Source organism: Myxine glutinosa, chromosome 8, assembly GCF_964187855.1.
Source record: "Myxine glutinosa chromosome 8, kmMyxGlut1.1, whole genome shotgun sequence".
NCBI lineage: Eukaryota > Metazoa > Chordata > Myxini > Myxiniformes > Myxinidae > Myxine > Myxine glutinosa.
The window spans coordinates 81,722,019-81,741,904 of record NC_136268.1 but is presented as its reverse complement, the minus strand read 5'-3'; the positions used below and the strand labels follow the sequence as shown (position 1 = coordinate 81,741,904).

General features: G+C 42.1%; 1 protein-coding gene across 5 annotated transcripts in view; it reads right to left on the bottom strand.

Moving 5' to 3' along the window:
- The window catches only part of LOC137432632 (uncharacterized), a 34,324-nt gene extending 18,369 nt beyond the window's left edge, over positions 1 to 15,955 (bottom strand). For 3 of the 5 annotated variants that reach the window (XM_068124713.2, XM_068124715.2, XM_078783435.1), the window contains exons 1-3: positions 15,793 to 15,955; positions 3,999 to 4,078; positions 73 to 241 (exon numbers count right to left, since the gene is read on the bottom strand). In XM_068124713.2, the coding sequence (XP_067980814.2) occupies positions 73 to 241; positions 3,999 to 4,009 (180 nt within the window). In that variant the 5' untranslated portion in view covers positions 4,010 to 4,078; positions 15,793 to 15,955. The remainder of the gene's footprint in view (positions 1 to 72; positions 242 to 3,998; positions 4,079 to 15,792) is intronic. The other 2 variants (XM_078783434.1, XM_068124714.2) reach the window with 2 other exon arrangements.
- Positions 15,956 to 19,886: the final 3,931 nt, after the last annotated feature.

The following is a 19,886-nucleotide window of genomic DNA, read 5'->3' as shown; positions in this document are numbered from 1 at the left end:
AGGATAAGTAACTGTATTGATACAGTACTAGAAAAGCGCATAAGCAGCAACATTTTGAATGTGTGCATCTACCGAGATTTCTGCTGATGCATGTTTATTAAGAGTCCAATGCCGCAGAGATGACTGTCTGAAAGAGACAGTTGGAGTCTGGTGTGCATCCGGAGCCTTATCAGCAATCTGTCGCCGCTTGGTTGGTGATACTGGGCTACCCTTTCTTCTCTTTTTCCCTTGAGGAGGTGTTCTGAAAAAGAAATATCAAGAGAGAAAATGTTTTATCACTTAAATTTTCCATATCAAAATAGCATTTTCACTAAAATTTGCCTTTCAGACAGAAATATGGTTATCTTAATCATACGCAATATCAATTTAGATTATGTTCGAGAAAGTTTTGTGTATCGACTATAACATATTTTGACATTCCAAATTCCAGAGGAAACATCTCAGATCAAGAATATTATGCAGAACAATTTTTAATAAAATAAAAGACAGCTCAATTCCAGCCAAAAATATAATTTTGTGAATTTATCTGGGTGAATGTGCAGGGTGAATATAATTTTGAAATATCTCGATTATGTAGAAGGCTACAATGTACAAGCCTAGGTAAACCAAGCTGGCATTATAAGGGAAATGTATTTACTTTAGGCTAACATTTACTCATAGAACAAAACAATAAGTTCTGCTCACTTTTTTCCTCTAATGTCTAAGGGTTCGTAGAAGAGAACTGCCTGCCACCTTTTAGATATGGGTGTACAATATTATTTTTCATTACCCCGTGCACACACAGCGAAAAGCGGGGTTAAGCAATTAGTTCACTTTGTGTGTCTGTCTATAAACGTCAATTTATGATCGAGGAACTACTTAATTCTAATTGAATGTTATATTTTGAACACGAATCGGAACATTAATTGGAAAACGGATGTGTAGTTTAGCACTAATTTGGCTCTGAATTTGTCCCAAATACGCATGTGCAGAGAGGAGATAATGTTTTTTACTCTGTCTGCCTGTCAGTCTGTCAGTCAAATTAAATTGAAAATCATTCCAAACAGGAAACGTACTGTTTGTAAGGATGTCATAAAGAACACAAACAACAGGCATACATAATTAATGTAATGTGTTAAATTAAGTGGTATAAAAGATGCTCAATCAACGGAGCAACGGTCATCAACTTCTGAAAACAAAATTTCTACAACCTTTAAATTATTTTAATTTTATTTCCATTTAATGAAATACTTGAACACTAGAACACAAATCGCCTTTTTAGCACTTTCAAAACGCTTCCATTTTATTAGCAGTACTTGGACAGAATATTACGGCATTTTACCTCATCACGAGTCACAACCAATCAAATTTGCTGTCCTTGTTTCTCAAGACCATGTGGGGGCAAGGTGTTCTACGAAGTCTCTAGTTTTCTGTAAGATTTATTTCAGAATGATATTGAAAAAATAAATTAAGTTTTGATTATCAGTGGTTAATTTTGTCCCAAACTTTTGTCCCAAATTTTGTCCCAAACTTTGTCCCAAATTTTATCCCAAACTGGATAAAAAAGCATAAACAATAAAAGACTGAGCTTTCAAACCTTGATTATCCCAGGTGGAAGACCAAATATTGCTTTAGCACCTTCTACAGTCTTTTGTTTATTTTTTTTTTGTTGTTGTTGTTGTTTTTGTACAAGATCGAGGCTCGTGAAAGAGCGAACATTAATCACACAGAAAGACAAACAGACACATAAAACAAATAACATCGGGAGCGGTAGACAAGATGGGGAGAGAGGGGGAAGGACACAAACACAACATTTGAGAGCAGGGACCGAGAGACATGGAGACATCGAGAGATCTGTGGGAGGGAGAGGGCTTTGGGGGGGAGGCATGTGAAAGGGGGGGGGGGGTGGGAGAGGTATAAACATATGGACACTGCCAGGATTTCCAGGAAAGAAGTTGGAATTTCAAACAAGGTGGATCTGGGGTGAATTAGTGGGGGTAGAAAAGATCAAGGTTTTGGATGGGGGAAGATAAGAGATGGTGGTGAACAGCTGTTTTAAAGACCTGGAGGGAGGAGAGGGATTGAAGGGAGTGTGGGAGTTTGTTCCAGAGGCGGGAGAAAAGAGGAATGAAAGAGTGAAGGCGAGCAGAGAGCCGAGATTTCGGCAGTTTAACCATCAGAGGGTTGCTGGCAGATCTTGTGCGACCTGTAGGAATATTTGGGGGACAGAGCACAGAGAGAGCTGGGGGAGCAAGGCCGGAGAGGAGTCGGTAGAAGACAGAAAGACCACCTACCTGCCTGCGGTGAGTGAGTGAAAGGCCCTCAGAGATAGCTTCATCGCGGGAGATTCCAATGATTTTGAAAGCTTTGGATTCAACAGCGTGAAGCCGAGCCAGGTGTGAGGTAGGAGCACCAGCCCATAGGGGAGAACAGTATTCCATTGAGCTGCGGATGAAAGCCTTGTATGTGGTGAGGAGCTCAGGTGTGCCGAGGAAGGACTTCGCACGACGGAGGATGCCCAGTCGGCGACTGGCTTTGGAGGCCAGCTTGGAAATGTGGTTTTCCCAAGAAAGATCATGGCAGATAGTGAGACCCAAAAGCTTGAGCGACAGAACTTCTTGGAGAGGATTGTTGAGAAAGTAGATGGGAGGGTTGACCAGTCGATCTTTTCGGAGAGACATAGTAAGAGAGTGAGATTTGTCAGGATTGAAAGACATGTTCCACTTGTTTGACCAGTCTGTGATTTTGTCCAGGTCTTCAGAGAGTGAGGAGGCTGCAGACTGCCGATCTGAGGGAAGAGGAATGGAGCGGCAGAGAGTGGAGTCATCAGCAAAGAGATAGAGAGGATTTTCCAGAGAGTCGGAGAGATCATTGATAAAGACCAGAAAAAGCACAGGGCCCAGCACACTTCCTTGGGGAACTCCAGCCTGAACAGGAAGGGGAGATGAGAGAAATCCATTCAGGGCCACACGTTGACTACGACCAGAGAGGAAGTCCGCAAGCCATGCATGGAGATTTCCATGGATACCATAGGAGGAGAGTTTGGTGAGCAGAGCTGGGTGCCAGACCGTATCAAAGGCCCGTGATATGTCAAGGGCAGGTCTTCAGAATAACCACTCATTCATGGTATCTATTACAAACTATAATAATGTTTGAAGTGTTATTTGTAAATTTTGCTCTAATTTTGTTTTATTTTGCTGGTAATTTAATATTTTTCATGTACAATTTTCATGGGTTGATCACGATCACGATATAATTTCCACAAACATTTTCATGAAAATAATGAACACATCAAACTGATATTTGAAGTAGAAACAACAGAAAATAATAATATTTACAGCTGCAATAACAAGGCTAAACATTTGACAATGCCGAACTTAGGATGGCAGGATTGCCTAGAGTTAGTTATGTGTGCTCGCATCTGAGCTGTCTAGCCTCGGTTTAAACTTTGGCCCAGCTAAAAACTGTCACCCTGGTGTTTTGCAGGTCGAGGCATCATTGTGTGAGCCGTCCTTCGAGGGATAGTAAACTGTGTGACACGTCTGCCAGAATTTAGTGGTGGACATTAAAGATCCCACTGTGTCATTCACGACGAGTCGGTGAGCTATCACCAGCACTGGCCAAATTCCAAATTCCTTCTCTAATCTACAGGGGGGCACTGCATGAGAGGCACAGCTGCATCCCCAGCAAATGATGCAACCAGCAGCCATGTGCTGCATACAAAAGAAGAAAAAGAAGAACGAAGAGCTTCACCGAGGTATCTAGATTACAGTAGATCTAAGAATGAACGATTTATACTCAAGTCTGTGTGCAGACAAATAGACATAGGCAGGCACTGCAATAGTCTCTCCTGTTCCTTCTGGAATGGACGGGGCTGGCAAGGAAAAGTGAGCTCCCATTGCACAAGCCAAAGATAAGCTGCATGAATTCAAGAACTCTCCCACACAATTGCACTGCATGCACAGTATAACAGTACAGTAATAGTAAACAATTTGATCATAATTTTTGAAATGACTCACCTTGTGCCCATGCTTCTCAAAGGTACATTGCCAGAGAAAAGGCGTGCCAAGACATATGTCTGATCGCAGCGTCACAAATCCTTTAGAAAGAAAGATACAATACATGCAGAACGTGCCGAGTAAACATGATCATCGTGTGTAGTACAGCAAAAACAGTGAGCAGCTGACTTTGATATGTCCATTTTAGCTCGTCGATGACACAGTAGACGAGCTCTTAAAACCATAACAATGTCCTTCAGTCTTTTTAGCACAGTTGAGGATTTTAGCAATTGACTAGTTTTAGTTTTTTAGTTTTAGTTTTTTAGGTTTAGTTGACTAGTTTTAGTTTTAGCAATTGACAATTTTAGCAAAAACCATAACAATGCCCTTCAGTCAGTTAATGTCAGTCAGTCAGTCAATGTCAGTCAGGCAGTTAATGTCAGTCAGGCAGTCCATTAACAATTTTTCACGTTTTTTTCCCACTCCAATGAGGCGGTTCAACTGATTGTTTTGAAACTCGGCATGATGATTCATGCCATTGATGTTTAAAAACGAATTGAGCCCTTTTTTCAATTTAAATTCAGGTGGTGAGGTAATTGATTTTAAATGTATAATCATCATCATAGGCCTCAGGCTTCAGGCCTATGGTGTCAGCCTATTGGCCAGTGCAATCGGAATTATCCGAGCTATATTATATATGCACAAAAGTAGTACATATGTTTTTGCTTCACGTACGTAACCGGGTTGTTTATATTTTATTTTCGGGAGCGATAGAGGCAGTGGTATTTTGCCGATACATCACCCAAAAAAATGGATGTGTCAGAAGAACATGTTGTACGCTTCGAACAACATTGTCTGGAGGACGGGTACTCTGTTCATGATAATATTATCCATCCATCAAATTAATTTGATGGATTATCCATCAAATTAACCTGAATTTTTGTTTTTTATCTTTATCACCAAATACACCCCAACTACGACTGCAGCCATCGGGAGATGAGCGTCTGTCCCACATGGAAATATTCATTGTAATTACAGTCTTTATTCCATTACAAAAGCCCAATCACCGATTCGGAGGGTGCAATAGGCCAGTTTAGTTAATCGTATCATAATTATAATGCATACAAGGAAAATTATTTTTGGCAGTGTTGATGTAAAATACATTACATACCAACATTCTGTGTCAATAATGCCATTTGAGTGTCTGCTTTTTATATGTAAATAATTCCGATTTGATGTGAGCAGAAATGATCGGAATCCAAATTTTTGAAGTTCAACAAGAATCACTCACTGAGTTGGGCTATTCATCCAGAATAAAAAACGATTTTTGGTGGCCATCTTTGATTTGCCATTTTCAGGTATTTGAGAGAAGTTTTGGGAACAGCCATTTTCGTAATTATGAGGGTCAATTTGACTTAAAACATCATCTGCTGGTTTGGACACCAAAATGACCCTGGATTTTGGAATTTCTTACATCTTAAACTGTCTACACAAGCTCCTAAATGTGCCGCAGAATATGTATTGTTACACCCTGCTAGCAACCAAGTGTTGTTTTGTTATTCAGAGGAAAAAGGTTTTTGATTAATCAACAAACCCTAATTTTGAATCACCTGCTGGAATTTAGTTTTTTGTTTTTTTTGTCAGTTACTTCTCTTTACCACAAGTGGCGCCTCCGAAAATGCGGACAGGACGATGGTGTGTTTGCAGTTGCCTTCAGGGCAGCAAAAAAACTTGAAAAATACATGGGAGTCAATGATAATTTATAACAAGAAAAAGAGCAATCCAAGATTGCAAACCCTCGCCAGGATGTATTTTCAGTGGTTTTTAAGGCTTTTGTGTGAAAACAAATATGGCGGCCGAACCACGCGATCGATGACGTCATCATTATTATTTTTTTCTCCGCCAATTTATGCCTACATGACGTTCAAGAAATTTCATCTTGATCGGATGAAGTTTTGTACTTGTCGAATTATGACATCATAATGGAGGCACCTATGACATCATCATTAACATATTTTATTCCCCATGGAAAGTTCTTTACAATGAGCCATGTCTCAATTTTTTATATTCAGCACTTTTGGAGATATAGAGGCGCAAAGTTTTTCGGTTTTTCCAAGATGGCGACCGAACATCATTTTCCAAGATGGCAATTCGAATTATCGAATTATGACATCATAATGGAGGCCTTGGGCCCAGAGAGTTAAAAATTGGGCACAGTCTATTCCAGGGCAAGACAAATATGTGTGTAAAGTTTGGCGATTCTATGTGCAACAGTGTAGACGTAGTACTGCGCACAGACAAACAGACAGACAAACAGACAAACCAACATACTTGCCGGAATCTTTTCCGGCAAGTATCAAACAAACACACAAACGGACTCAAATGCAATACCCTCTCCTCTGGCGAGGGTAACTATCATGTTGTGCACAGACAATTATCCTGTCAAGCATCATTCATACCTGAAAACCTCCCTGTACGTTGCATGCCCCAAAACAAATATGGGTTGTCAGGGATACAGATCAATTTGAGATATTTCCTCCTTTTCCATCAAGTTTTTAAAAGTGGAATATGACTGCAGTTCACCAGAATCAGAGGGGATATCAAAAATGCAAAAATCGTCATCGGCAATTGGCGTTGTAGTGCATTTCTCAAAACAGAGACAAACACACATCCTGCCATCGCTGAAACCCAGCAGCTATGTGCGCGCTATCAACCACGCCACATTTTAAGTGAATCAAGACAATAACCACCAATCTCTTAACCCCCACGTAGCCAATTAATGTTACCATTTCATTTCTTTATTTTTAAAGAAGACATTTATAGCATTCTTCGACAAAGGACATCTTCACCACGTGAAAATGCACAAAGCTTGTGCCAGCTGGTATCTAAAATCCTCAATTTTCATCCGATCATGTGGAAGCGAGATGTAGCAGGAAGACTTCCATGAGGGAGACATCGTATCTGGTTTGTTTGCTTCTTAACAACAATATGAAGATCATATCTGGGGCTTGTAAATGTAATTATATTTATCATAATGTAATTATATCAATATGACGGATTAGTTTAAAACGATAATTCCTATTAATCATGTTTGGGTGGAGGGAGTGAGGGGGGTGAAGTGAGAGCTGTGAAGGCTGTTATAAATGTATTGTTCGTTTGGTTCTGGGGCCACAAGACGAATTATACTCGATTTTTGCATCGATTGATAAAAGGAGAAGTGTGGTGTGTGTGTGTGTGTGTGTGTGTGTGTGTGTGTGTGTGTATGTATTATATACCAACATTTTGTGGCAATAATGCCATTTCAGTGTCTGTTATTACCCCCGCCACCAAAGGTGGATGGAGCTTATGTTTTCACGACTGTTTGTCTTTTTGTTTGTTACTTGGCAAGAAAATTTTTTTTTGACAAGTATGTTGATCACTCCGTTTTGTGTGCGTGTGTGGGTGTTTGTTTGTCTGTCTGCTCAATTATACATGCCTACAGGTCACAATTTTAAACTGATCTTCACAAAACTACACCAAACGGTAGAGTTTGTGGTCTGGCAAAATCGTATATATTTTTGAGGTCAATAGGTCAAAAGGTCAACAGAGGCCAAAGGTCAACCACTTTTTCAAATTTCTAAAATCCTCAATTTTCATCCGATCGACTTCCAAATTTGAATAGGATTTTCACATCAGCTAAATGAATTCAACCACCAACTATTTTTGAGATCAACATAGGCCAAAGGTCAACCACTTCTTTGAAATTCCTAAAATTCTAAATTTTCATCTGATTGACTTGAAATCTGAATAGAATTTGCATATCAGCCGACTGAACTCAACCAACAACTATATTTGAGGTCAACATAGGCCAAAAGGTCAACACATGCCAAAAGGTCAACATATGCCAAAAGCTCAACATATGCCAAAAGGTCAACATATGCCAAATTTCTAAAATTGTCAATTTTCATCCGATTAACTTAAAATTTGAAGACGATTTGCATACCAGGTCACTGAATTCAACCATCAATTATTTTTGAGGTCAAAAGGATGCTCTACTGAGTGCCATTCAACTTTGTTCTCTATTGCCAAGTGTCACGCTATCTGTGATTTTTCATTACTTGCCGGAAAAGATTCCGGCAAGTATGTTGATCAGTTGGTTTGTCTGTCTGTCTGTCTGTCTGTCTGTCTGTGCGTAGCACTACGTCTACACCGTTGCACGTAGGATCGCCAAACTTTACACACATATTTGTCTTGCCCTGGAATAGACAGTGCCAAATTTTTAACTCTCGGCCCAAGGCCTCCATTATGACGTCATAATTTGATAATTCGACAAGTACAAAACTTCATCCAATCAAGATGCAATTTCTTGAGCGACATGATGGCATAAACTGGTGGAGAAAAAAAAAATGATGACATCATCGGTCACGTAGTTCGGCCGCCATCTTGGAAAAACTGAAAAACTTTGCACCTCTATATCTCTGAAAGTGCTGAATAGAAAAAATTGAGACATGGTTCATTGTAAAGAACTCTCCATGGGGATTAAATATGTTAATGATGATGTCATAGGTGCCTCCATTATGACGTCATAATTCGACAAGTACAAAACTTCATCTGATGAAGATGAAATTTCTTGAGCATCATGAAGGAATAAATTAGTTTAGAAAACAAATAATGATGACGTCATCGGCCACGTGGTTCGGCTGCCATATTTGTCCAAAATGGCCGATAAAAAAGTGCATTCCGGCAAGTCTTCGGTTTCTGACCGATTTTTCATTTGTTTGTTTGTCTGTCTGTCTGTGAACAAGATATCTCAAAAAGTTGTGGATGGATTGGGACAAAATTTGGCAGAGAGGTAGTGTATGTGACATGGACAAAATGATTACATTTTGGTGAAGATCTGGATCCGGCTTGTGAAATCTTTAAAGTGATGCTTCACCATTGGGAGATGGGGCCAAAAACGATATATAGCATGATATCCCAAAAAGTTATGGACGGATTTGGACGAAAGTTGGTGGAGATGTTGTGTATGTGACAAGGACTAATCAATTCGATTTTGGTGAAGATCTGAATATGGATTCGGATAAGAGAATTATTTAATTTCTAAGTGATTCTTCACCATTGAGTGATAGGGCTAAAACCGATACATAGCACGATATCCCAAAAGGTTATGGAAGGATTTGGCCAAAACTTAGTGGACCGATTGGGTGTGTGATCAGGACGAATCGATTCGATTTTGGTGAAGATCGGAATGTGGATTCAGATACGATAATTATTGAATTTTCAAGCGATTCTTCACCATTGAGGGATCGGGCGAAAAGCGATATATAACATGGTATTTAAAAAAGTTATGGATGACTTATGACTGAACTAGGTGGACTAGTTGGTTAGGTGACAAGAACAAGCCGATTCGATTTTGGTTCAGGTCTGAATCCAGATCCGGCCTATTATTGGGATACAAAAGAAACTGTTCAGCCTGGCGGAGGTACGTGCTCTACCGAGTGCCGTTCTCGTTTTATATGTAATTAATTCCGATTCAATACGCGCAGAAATGATACGATGTAACATTAATGTATGACATAACATCTACTGATGTACCATCTATTGATGTGGATTTGTCGTGTAGGTTGTGGATCCGCCGTTTGGAGAGGTCCTCGGCTGAAACGACCGAAACCTCGAGGAAGAATGGTGCCCAGCTCTGATGATCCGTACAGCCGGGAAACTAGTCAATTGCTTACGGGTTAAGGTTCTTACTTTTGGTATTCGGGAAACTACGTTTTGAGGTGTGCAATTTAAATAAAGTTAAATAAGGGATGTTATGAAATTAACATCACTTACAGCAATCCTTTAAATTATATTAAAGTTTAGGAACAGCCGATACTGCACAATTAAGTGTGTGTGTGTGTGTGTGTGTGTGTGTGTGTGTGTGTGTGTGTGTGTGTGTGTGTGTGTGTGTGTGTGTGTGTGTTTGTCCACTGCCCCCACTCACTTCAATAAACAGGAAATGATAGGAACTCCACACATATCTCATTCACGGATATTTCCTCTAATTCTGTGAGTCATACTTGCATCCAGGAACACAACAATTTTGGTTCACCATTCCTTCATTGCCACTCTGTCGTTTAAATCCTGAAAATTATGTTAAGAAGACTATTTGAATGAGATTTCGCACTATCAACAGCAGGTTAAAAGTGTCACAGTTGGTGGAGGCGAATCACTGAAAACGCACACAAAGCGCATGCATGAAAGGCCTCGTTAGCATTTGTATGTCATTTTGAAAGTCAAGGGCGTCGATCGCTCTACATCGTTTTTGACCCCCTTTCTCAATAGTGTGGACTGCAGAATCACAAAGATTTTTTTTTTTTTTAAATCTCCGATCCAGATCCATATTCGCATCTTCACCAAAATCTAATCGATTCGACCTCGTCGCACACCCAACCTGTCCATCAAGTTTTGTCCGAATCCGTCCATAACTTTTTCAGACATCCTGTTCACAGACAAACAAACATACAGGGGTAAAAACATGTAAAATCCGATTAACTGAGGAAGTGTTGAGAACAGCAGCTGTACGGTACATCTGTACCGTACAGCTGCTCCAAGCTGCTAAAGTTATTCTAAGACAGAAAGAGCAAGCAATAGTATCCATCCCTATAGTGACGGGCAAAGTTTAAGTTCATGTATCAATTAAAAAAATAGCCCCCCCTCTTCCCCTGAGGGGGCTGACGGTCATTTCCTGAGGTTGTTGTTTAGACCGTTGCTGATTTGGGTGAACCCCTCTTGGTAGCCCCTTGATCGAAATTGAAGACCCAATGATCCTGTGGACGATCGAGTGGAAGGGCTGTGTTGAGTTTCACAGCAATTGGTTGGTAAATAATGGATGAGTGAGGATCTCAAGTTTCAGGGGATAACCCCCCCCCCCACCCCCCCCCAGGTGGCAGCCCCCACAATTCAATACTTTAAAAAATCGAAGCCTGAGCGATGGTGCTGGCCATAGAGAAGAGCTGTGTCGGGTTCCATCGATGGTATGACACACGACACTGATGAATCACCCTGCCTGTGAAACACCGGTATGACACTTTATAACTGGTTCGGGATTTGATCCCAGGCTAGCGAACTTAGAGCCAAATGTGCATACCTTTATGCACACCTTTATGCCATCCTGACAGCCCAGGTCATATCTTAATGTCACTGTCGATAAACATACTGGGATTTCATGCTGTATTTATACGTTTAAAAAATTTCTCGTTTGGTATCATGCATTTCTTCTGGTCGAATGTTGTCATTGCGTGCTGAGCTTTTCACAGCATGGGAAGCGGCCGCCGGAAACAGGAGACAGACGAACGCACGGACAGACGCCACAGTTTGCATTATATAATAGATGACGGCTGTTCAGTTCCCCTGATAAGTTTGGTTGAGATTGGACAACCAATGACCAAATGCATTGACCAGATATACACCAAATTGCCTAGATGATGATGATGATGATGACTGGACGATTATGATGATGATGACAAGGCCGATTATGATGATGACAAGGACGATTATGATGATGATGACAAGGACGATTATGATGATGACAAGGACGATTATGATGATGATGATGACATGAATGATGACAATGATAAAGATAATGGCGATGACGATTATAACAAGGACGATTATGGTGATTATGACATGAATGATGACAATGATAATGATGATGGTGATGATGACAAGGTTGTTTATGATGATGGTGATTATGATGACATTGATGATTATGACGATGATAAGGACGATGACAACAAGGATGATTATGATGATGATAAGGATGATGCTGACAAGGACGATTATGATGATGATGATGATGATGATTATGATGACAAGGATGATTATGATAAGGATGATGATGATGATGATGATGATGATAATGCCATGGATGACAAGAATACTAACAATGATGATGACAATGAAGATGGCAAGGATGATGACAATGAAGATGGCAAGGATGATGATAAGAATGATGACAATTGTTACGGATTCGTCACTTCCGTTGTGGTGGTTTTCATCCACTGTAAACATTTTTGATTCCATGTACTATTATTGTTTTCAAAAGGTTTATTGTTTATGAACTGTTTTCAAAAGGTGAAAAAGTTAGAGTTAAAAGAAACCGGAAACCAGATCGGGAACTGGACGACGAAGAGGATGAGGAGAAAAAGAAGGCGGAGCGAGTGGAGTCGGACAAGAAGCATAGTTGCTTTGCGGTCCGGAGCGAACGTTGGCGAGCAAGAGTCGCGAGTGAACTTTGGGTTTCCCAGGAAAGGGATTCCTGCGACAGAGTTGTTATCGCTGTGACAGATCAACCTGCGTGTCAGGTTTTACGGTGGATTCTGAAGAGAATCATCGTCATCGTCGTGCCATTACACCACGAGACCGGGCCATCGGCCATTTTGACTCGCGCGCTTTGCGCCTTGCGCAAGGTCTTTGCTTCGCATATGCCGTTCTCACCACATTCAGACGTATCTGGTGTGTGTGTGTGCAACGTGGATTTTGAAGGTCAATCGGAGGTTCGCCGACTGTGAGCCGCGGAACGTCCATACCCGAGGGTGTGATTTCCCAGTCGCCTGGAGGGCGCCTTGTGATTTCCCAGTCGCCTGGAGGGCGCCTTTGCACAGCTTTGGCAGCAGGACTGTAACTGCCAACCCAACGAGATTCTGGTCTCGATTGGACATTGATCTGTCGATCGCTGGAGCAGATCGACTTTGGCTTGAAGCCGGGGATTAGAGACATTGGGGATGTTCTTGTTTCACTCACTTGGAGCACAGTGAGTTATATATTACAAAACTGATGGCACCATCATAGGATATTGATTGTACTTTTGATTCATATTATTGTTGTACTGTTATTCTTGTGTGATTTTAATACAATATTTGTTTGTTGGTAACAATTGGTGTGGCTTCACCATTGATCTTTGACATACAGAATAACACATTTTTCTGCCGTGACTCCTCTCGGGGCTCGGAGGTGCACCGTGACCAGGGGGTCGGGGAGGAGCACGTAACACAATGAAGCTGGCAAGGATGATGATGATGATGAAGATGATAAGAATGATGACGTTGATGGTGATTATGCTGACAAGGATGTTTTATGATGACGATTATGATGATGATGACAAGGACGATTATGATGATGATGACAAGGACGATTATGATGATGATGATGACATGAATGATGACAATGATAACGATGATGGCGATGACGATTATAACAAGGACGATTATGGTGATGATGACATGAATGATGATTATGATGATGATGATAAGGATGATGCTGACAAGGATGTTGATGATGATGATAATGACGAGGATGATGATGATGACAATGACGATTATGATGATGATGATGATAAGACTGATGACAATTAAGATGGAAACGATGATGATGATGATGATGATGGTGATTATGATAAGGATGATTATGATGACAATTATGATGATGATGACAAGGACGATGATGATGATGATGACAAGGACGATTATGATGATGATGATGAGAGGAATGATGACAATGATAACGATGATGGCGATGACGATTATAACAAGGACGATTATGATGACAAGGACGATTATGGTGATGATGACATGAATGATGACAATGATAATGATGATGGTGATGATGACAAGGTTGTTTATGATGATGATAAGGACGATGATAATAAGGATTATGATGATGATGATGCTGACAAGGATGATTATGATGACAAGGATGATTATGATGATAAGGATGATGATTATGATGCCATGGATAATTACAAGGATACCAACAATGATGATGACAATGAAGATGGCAAGGGTGACAATGTTGTTTATGATGATAAGAATGATGACAATGAAGATGGCAAGGATGATGATGATGATGATAATGATGATGACAATGCCGATGGCAAGGAAGATGATGATGATGATAATGATGATGATATTGATTATGATGACAAGGATGATGATGATGCCATGGATAATGACGAGGATACTAACAATTATGATGACAATGAAGATGGCAAGGATGATGACGAGGATGATGATAAGAATGATGACAATGAAGATGGCAAGGATGATAAGAATGATGACAATGACGATTATGATGACATAATTAGACAGGCAAGGATGATGATAAGAATGACGATGATGGTGATTATGATGACAAGGATGATTATGATGATAAGGATGATGATAATGATGATGATGATGCCATGGATAATGAAATACTAACAATGATGATGATAATGATGATGATAATGAAGATGGCAAGGATGATGATAAGAATGATGACAATGAAGATGGCAAGAATGATGACGATGATGATGTAAAGGATGATGATAATGAAGATGGCAAGGATGATGATAATGAAGATGGCAAGGATGATGATATCGGCAATCCCTCAAAAGTGTTATCATCATCTAGCGTTCTCAAGTGCCAGTCCGACTGTGCTATGGACGGATATGCAATAGAGGCCTTGCATCGCGTGAGTGTCGTCCATGGCAACCGGTTCCGGCCGCCATCTTGGGTGGCATAAACAACATGGCGGGAAAGCTGCCGTTTGATCAGACGGACCTGTCAGTTTACGCCCGTAGCTTGCCCGTTGAGGCGTTTTCGCGGTATTGCGAGAAACTGAGGCTGTGTCATCTGCCTGTAGACCCACAAGTATGCCACACGTACGCCATACGCACTCCACACGTACACCACAAGTACACCACAAGTACGCCACACACACTCCACACGTACGCCATACGCACTCCACACGTACACCACAAGTACGCCACATGTACACCACAAGTACGCCACACACACTCCACACATACTCCACACGTACGCCACACACACTCCACAAGTATGCCACACACAATCCACACGTACGCCATACGCACTCCACATGTACGTAACCAAATGCCTAATCCTGCTTTTCGCTTCGCGAGCGAAGGTAACAACCTCATGAGCCATATTCTCACCTGGGAGCTGCAGTCAAGGCAGCCATGAATCCGTTTTGCGTTGTGTCGTCCGGAAAACGGTAGAATGACAAGCCCGATCCCTTATGAAATCGGGCTGTACATCCGACAGCACAACAACTCTTTACCATCGTGTAAGAGGCAATTTATATGTGACGAGTTTCAAATTGCCGCCATTACGTATGGTGGCAGAAGCAATGTTTTGCCACCCAAGCGGTCACGTCACTAAGATGATGACGTCACATGCAACTTCCCTATAGATAGGTCACCGTAGATGATAATAATTACGTTCGGGCCGTTCGGCATTCAGGCAACAACATTCCCGAAAAGCATCCAGACCCCATTAACCCATTAAGTGCGTCGGGCCACCATCGTGGCCGGTCGACCTGTGCGTGTCGGCCAAACACGGTCATTATGTGGGCGTGTTCTAAGCACCATTTGTATGCAAATGAGTTGAAACCGATGTCACCCCAAAGCACGAATCATGACCTTTGTTACAGTGTCGAATACTCGGGATAATTTATAAAAGCTTGCTTCTAATTGGTGGAGAAAAGCCGATGACAAAAAAGCATTTCTGGGCGAATAACGAGTACATCCAGCACTTTGTGGATTCATATTGCACTCGCCAACTAATTAATCGCATCAATTGCACGGAAAACTGCTTCGTAATTTTTTGTGAGTGTTGTACTGACAGTAACATCCTGTATACACATTACACATATTTCGCTTTTCGGCCAAAGATCGATATGCTGTCTCCTCCCCCCCCCCCTACAAAAAGGGGGGGAGACATGCCCCCCTCCTTCAAAATGTGGGGGACACATTAGACATGTCCCTCCCACCGATTGACGCCCAAGCAATTACCATAGGCTTCTTCTTCTTTTCTCTGTCATGTGTTCTTGGTGCTCACCGGTCCGCGATCCCCTCTTGAACCCAAGCTTCCCTTTCCCGCCGAGACTCGATAATCGATACGAGTCGCCGCTCGACGTCCAGAAATCACTTCCGGGATCAATCCACAAACACTTCCTCGTTTCCGTTCTTTGAGGGGAAAAGGTTTGTTTCAAATTACTAAACGATTTCATTAGTATTAAGACTTGCACTAACATTAAACAACACTTTGGTTTTTTTACAATAAGCAACGAATTTGAGTGTACGTGCAAAGTTGCATGCTGGTGCAAACTAACTATACTCACATGGCAGAGACGTGGAAGTTGTGGAAGAGGAGTTAATATAATAATACACAAATAACGGTCTTTTTTTACAAGTTGCCCATAAATTCGTGCACAATTTTTATACCCAGAATCGATTATATCTTGTGATTTCTGACAATTTTTATGAAGAGTAATATCGCGGCAAAAAATTATTAACGGAGAAAATAAGAATAGAAATTACCTCCTTCCGACGAGAAAGAGCCAATCATAGAGCAGCGATACATCATGTGATCATATCGGCCAATGAGCGGCCTTCCCGGTTAGTGGTTAGGGTTAGATTTAGGGTTAGGGTTAGATTTAGGGTTAGGGTTAGATTTAGGGTTACGTACATGAGAGTCATTCAAATTTGATATTTATTTCGGTCAAAATCATTTTTGATGATTGGAATGGCGGGTGGAGGGTGGGCGTGGCGGAGGGGATGGGGGGTGGAGGGTGGGCGTGGCGGAGGGGATGGGGGGTGGAGGGTGGGCGTGGCGGAGGGGATGGGGGGTGGAGGGTGGGCGTGGCGGAGGGGGTGGAGGGTGGCGGAGGGGATGGGGGGTGGAGGGTGGGCGTGGCGGAGGGGATGGGGGGTGGAGGGTGGGCGTGGCGGAGGGGATGACGGGTGGAGGGGATGACGGGTGGAGGGTGGGCGTGGCGGAGGGGATGGGGGGTGGAGGGTGGGCGTGGCGGAGGGGATGGGGGGTGGAGGGTGGGCGTGGCGGAGGGGATGGGGGGTGGAGGGTGGGCGTGGCGGAGGGGATGGGGGGTGGGCGTGGCGGAGGGGATGGGGGGTGGAGGATGGCGGAGGGGATGGGGGGTGGAGGGTGGCGGAGGGGATGGGGGGTGGAGGGTGGCGGAGAAGTCCTATCTCAAAACTGAGTCATTTCCCGCCGGAATGAATATCAAATTCGAATGAACTTAATAATAAAAACATCGGAAAAACCTCGGTTTGATGTGAAAAACGATTATGAACAACTTGTAAAAATTTACCCGAATAACCTTGATGCAGGAGGCCATTTGCCTCATTGTGCATTATGGATCTTGAGTGGGCATACATGCCAACATTCATCATCATGTACCATGGCTCCATGGCCTATGCCATCCTCCATGCAGATTGTTGGTGCTGCCGAAGTATTAACAAAGCTACAGTCCTGGTCGTGTCGCCATGGTGCTGATGATAGCTCGCCGACTCTTCTCGAAGGACACCGTGGGATGCTTAACGTCCACCAAGGAATGACAAGCATGCCGGTTTAACGTCCATCCGAGGGACGGCACGCACATTGATGAATCACCGTGCCTGTGAAACACCGGGATCACGGGATGACAGTTTATAGCTGGATCTGGATTCGAATCCAGGCAAGACAGCTTCGAGGCGAGTGTGCGTACGTCTTAGCCATCTTGCCAGCCTCCCAACATGGTAATCCTAAAATAAAAAAATATAAAAACCTGAGATTTATACTTTGCTCTGATTTCGTTTTCATGATGGAACCACACAGAAACAAATTGTAAGCAGTTGACATATACAATGCCTTCAGAAAGTATTCACACCCCATGACTTTTTCACATTTTCCTGTACTAGGACGTGCCCGTACGTGGGTGCCCGTACGTGCGTGCAAAAAAGCATGCGTGCAAACAACAACAAAAAAAACTTTGAAACCACGTGGCAGTAACGACCACAGAACCCCCCCCCCCTCTATTTACATGAAATGGTTTGGTCCATTCGCAACGACCACAGAACCCCCCCCCTCTATTTACATGAAATGGTTTGGTCCATTCGCAACGACCACAGAACCCCCCCCCCCCTCTATTTACATGAAATGGTTTGGTCCATTCGCAAAGCCAAAGCGAACGGCGAACGGCTAAATCGCCATAGCTCGGTAACTACTTCTCCGATTAATTTCAAACCTTGAAAAGGCACATCCTCGGGTCCCCAGCAATATACCTGGCAAGTTTCAAGTATATCGGACTGGTAGTTGTCGAGAAACAGCGGTCACAGACAAACACACACACACACACACAGACACACACACACACACACACACAGACACACACACACACACAGAGATTACTGGAATTATAGATAGACTAGGGCATGCCCGTACGTGGGTGCCCGTTCCTTGCCAAAAAAAAAAATAACGCTACCCGTACGCTCTACCCCGCCCGTACGCCCGTAAACAAAAAAAACAACGCTCTTCGCTTCCGCCCTTCGCTCTGACTGAATTGGGAGAAATAATGCGCATAAGAAATCGAGAAATTATTGTTTTCTCCGGAAGAAATCTAATTACGAACCGTAATAGCGCACGCGCTCGGCTCGGCTCGCTCTCACATCGGCCACGCCTACGCAATAACGCGTTCTGTGATTGGCTGCCGGAAGTGCAGTCTTCACTGTCCGGAAGGTCGCAAATCGCAGTTACGATGAATCGCAAATTAGTTTTAATTAGTTTTAAAACATAGTTTAATGGCAACATAGTTTTCCAACGTGAAATAAATGAATACGCTCTCAAATGTGCCGTCCGAGGCAGAGTCTGTTCGCCACGTTCGGCACACGTGATAGCTCGCTGCTCTCTGATTGGTTGAATCGTTTTTTGGACATAGTTCGGTAACTACTTCTCCGATTAATATGAAACCTTGAAAAGGCACATCCTCGGGTCCCCAGCAATATACCTGGCAAGTTTCAAGTATATCGGACCCGTGGTTGTCGAGAAACAGCGGTCACAGACAAACAAACAAACACACACACAGACACACAGACACACACACACACACACACACAGAGATTGCTGGAATTATAGATAGATTACAGCCTGAATTTAAAATGCATTAAAGTTAAAAAAAAAAAGTGTCACTCATCGACACATTATAGCCCGTAATGTCAAAGTGGATTTTTTTTCTTTAGAAATATTTACAAAATCATTAATAATTTAATACAATAACGTCTAATTACCTCCGCCACCGAAGGTGTATGGAGGTTATGTTTTCACCCCTGTCTGTCTGTTTGTTTGTCTGTGAACAAAATATCTCAAAACGTTGTGCACGGATTCGGACGAAATTTGGTGGACAGGTTTGGAGTTTGACAAGGACGAAATGATTAGATATTGGTGAAGATCCAGATCCGGATAAGAGAAAAATTTTTTTTAATGATTCTTCGCCATTGAGATATTGGGCAAAAAACAATATAGAGCAAGATATGTCAAAAAATTTGCAGACGAATTCTGACTAAACTTGGTGGGCAGGTTGGGTGTATTGTGTGACGAGGAAGAATTGATTCAATTTATGTGAAGATTAGAATCCGGATCCGGATCAGAGAATTCTTTAAGTGATTCTTCACCAATGAAAAATAGAGCTAAAAACGATATATAGCATGATGTTTTAAAAAGTTGTGGATGGATTATGACAAAATTAGGTGGATGTGTTGGGTAAGTGACAAGAACAAGCAAATAGATTTTGGTTGAGGTCCGAATCCAGATCTGACCTATTAGTGGGATACAAAATGCAAACTGTTCAACCTGGCGGAGGTATGCTCTCTACTAAGTTCCGTTATAGTTGTCTGTTTGTTACTTGCAAAATCGAAGATTTTTCAAGTATATTCTTTGGTCTTATGCGTTATTCTCTCTGTTTGTCTGTCTGTTTGTTTGTATGTCAATCGCCTACAGGTCGCAATTTAAAGCCGATCTTTACGAAACTTCACCAAAAAGTCATAAGGACGATGATGAGGTCAAAAAGTCTAAAGATCAACGTCGGCCAAAGGCCAACAACTTTCTCAAA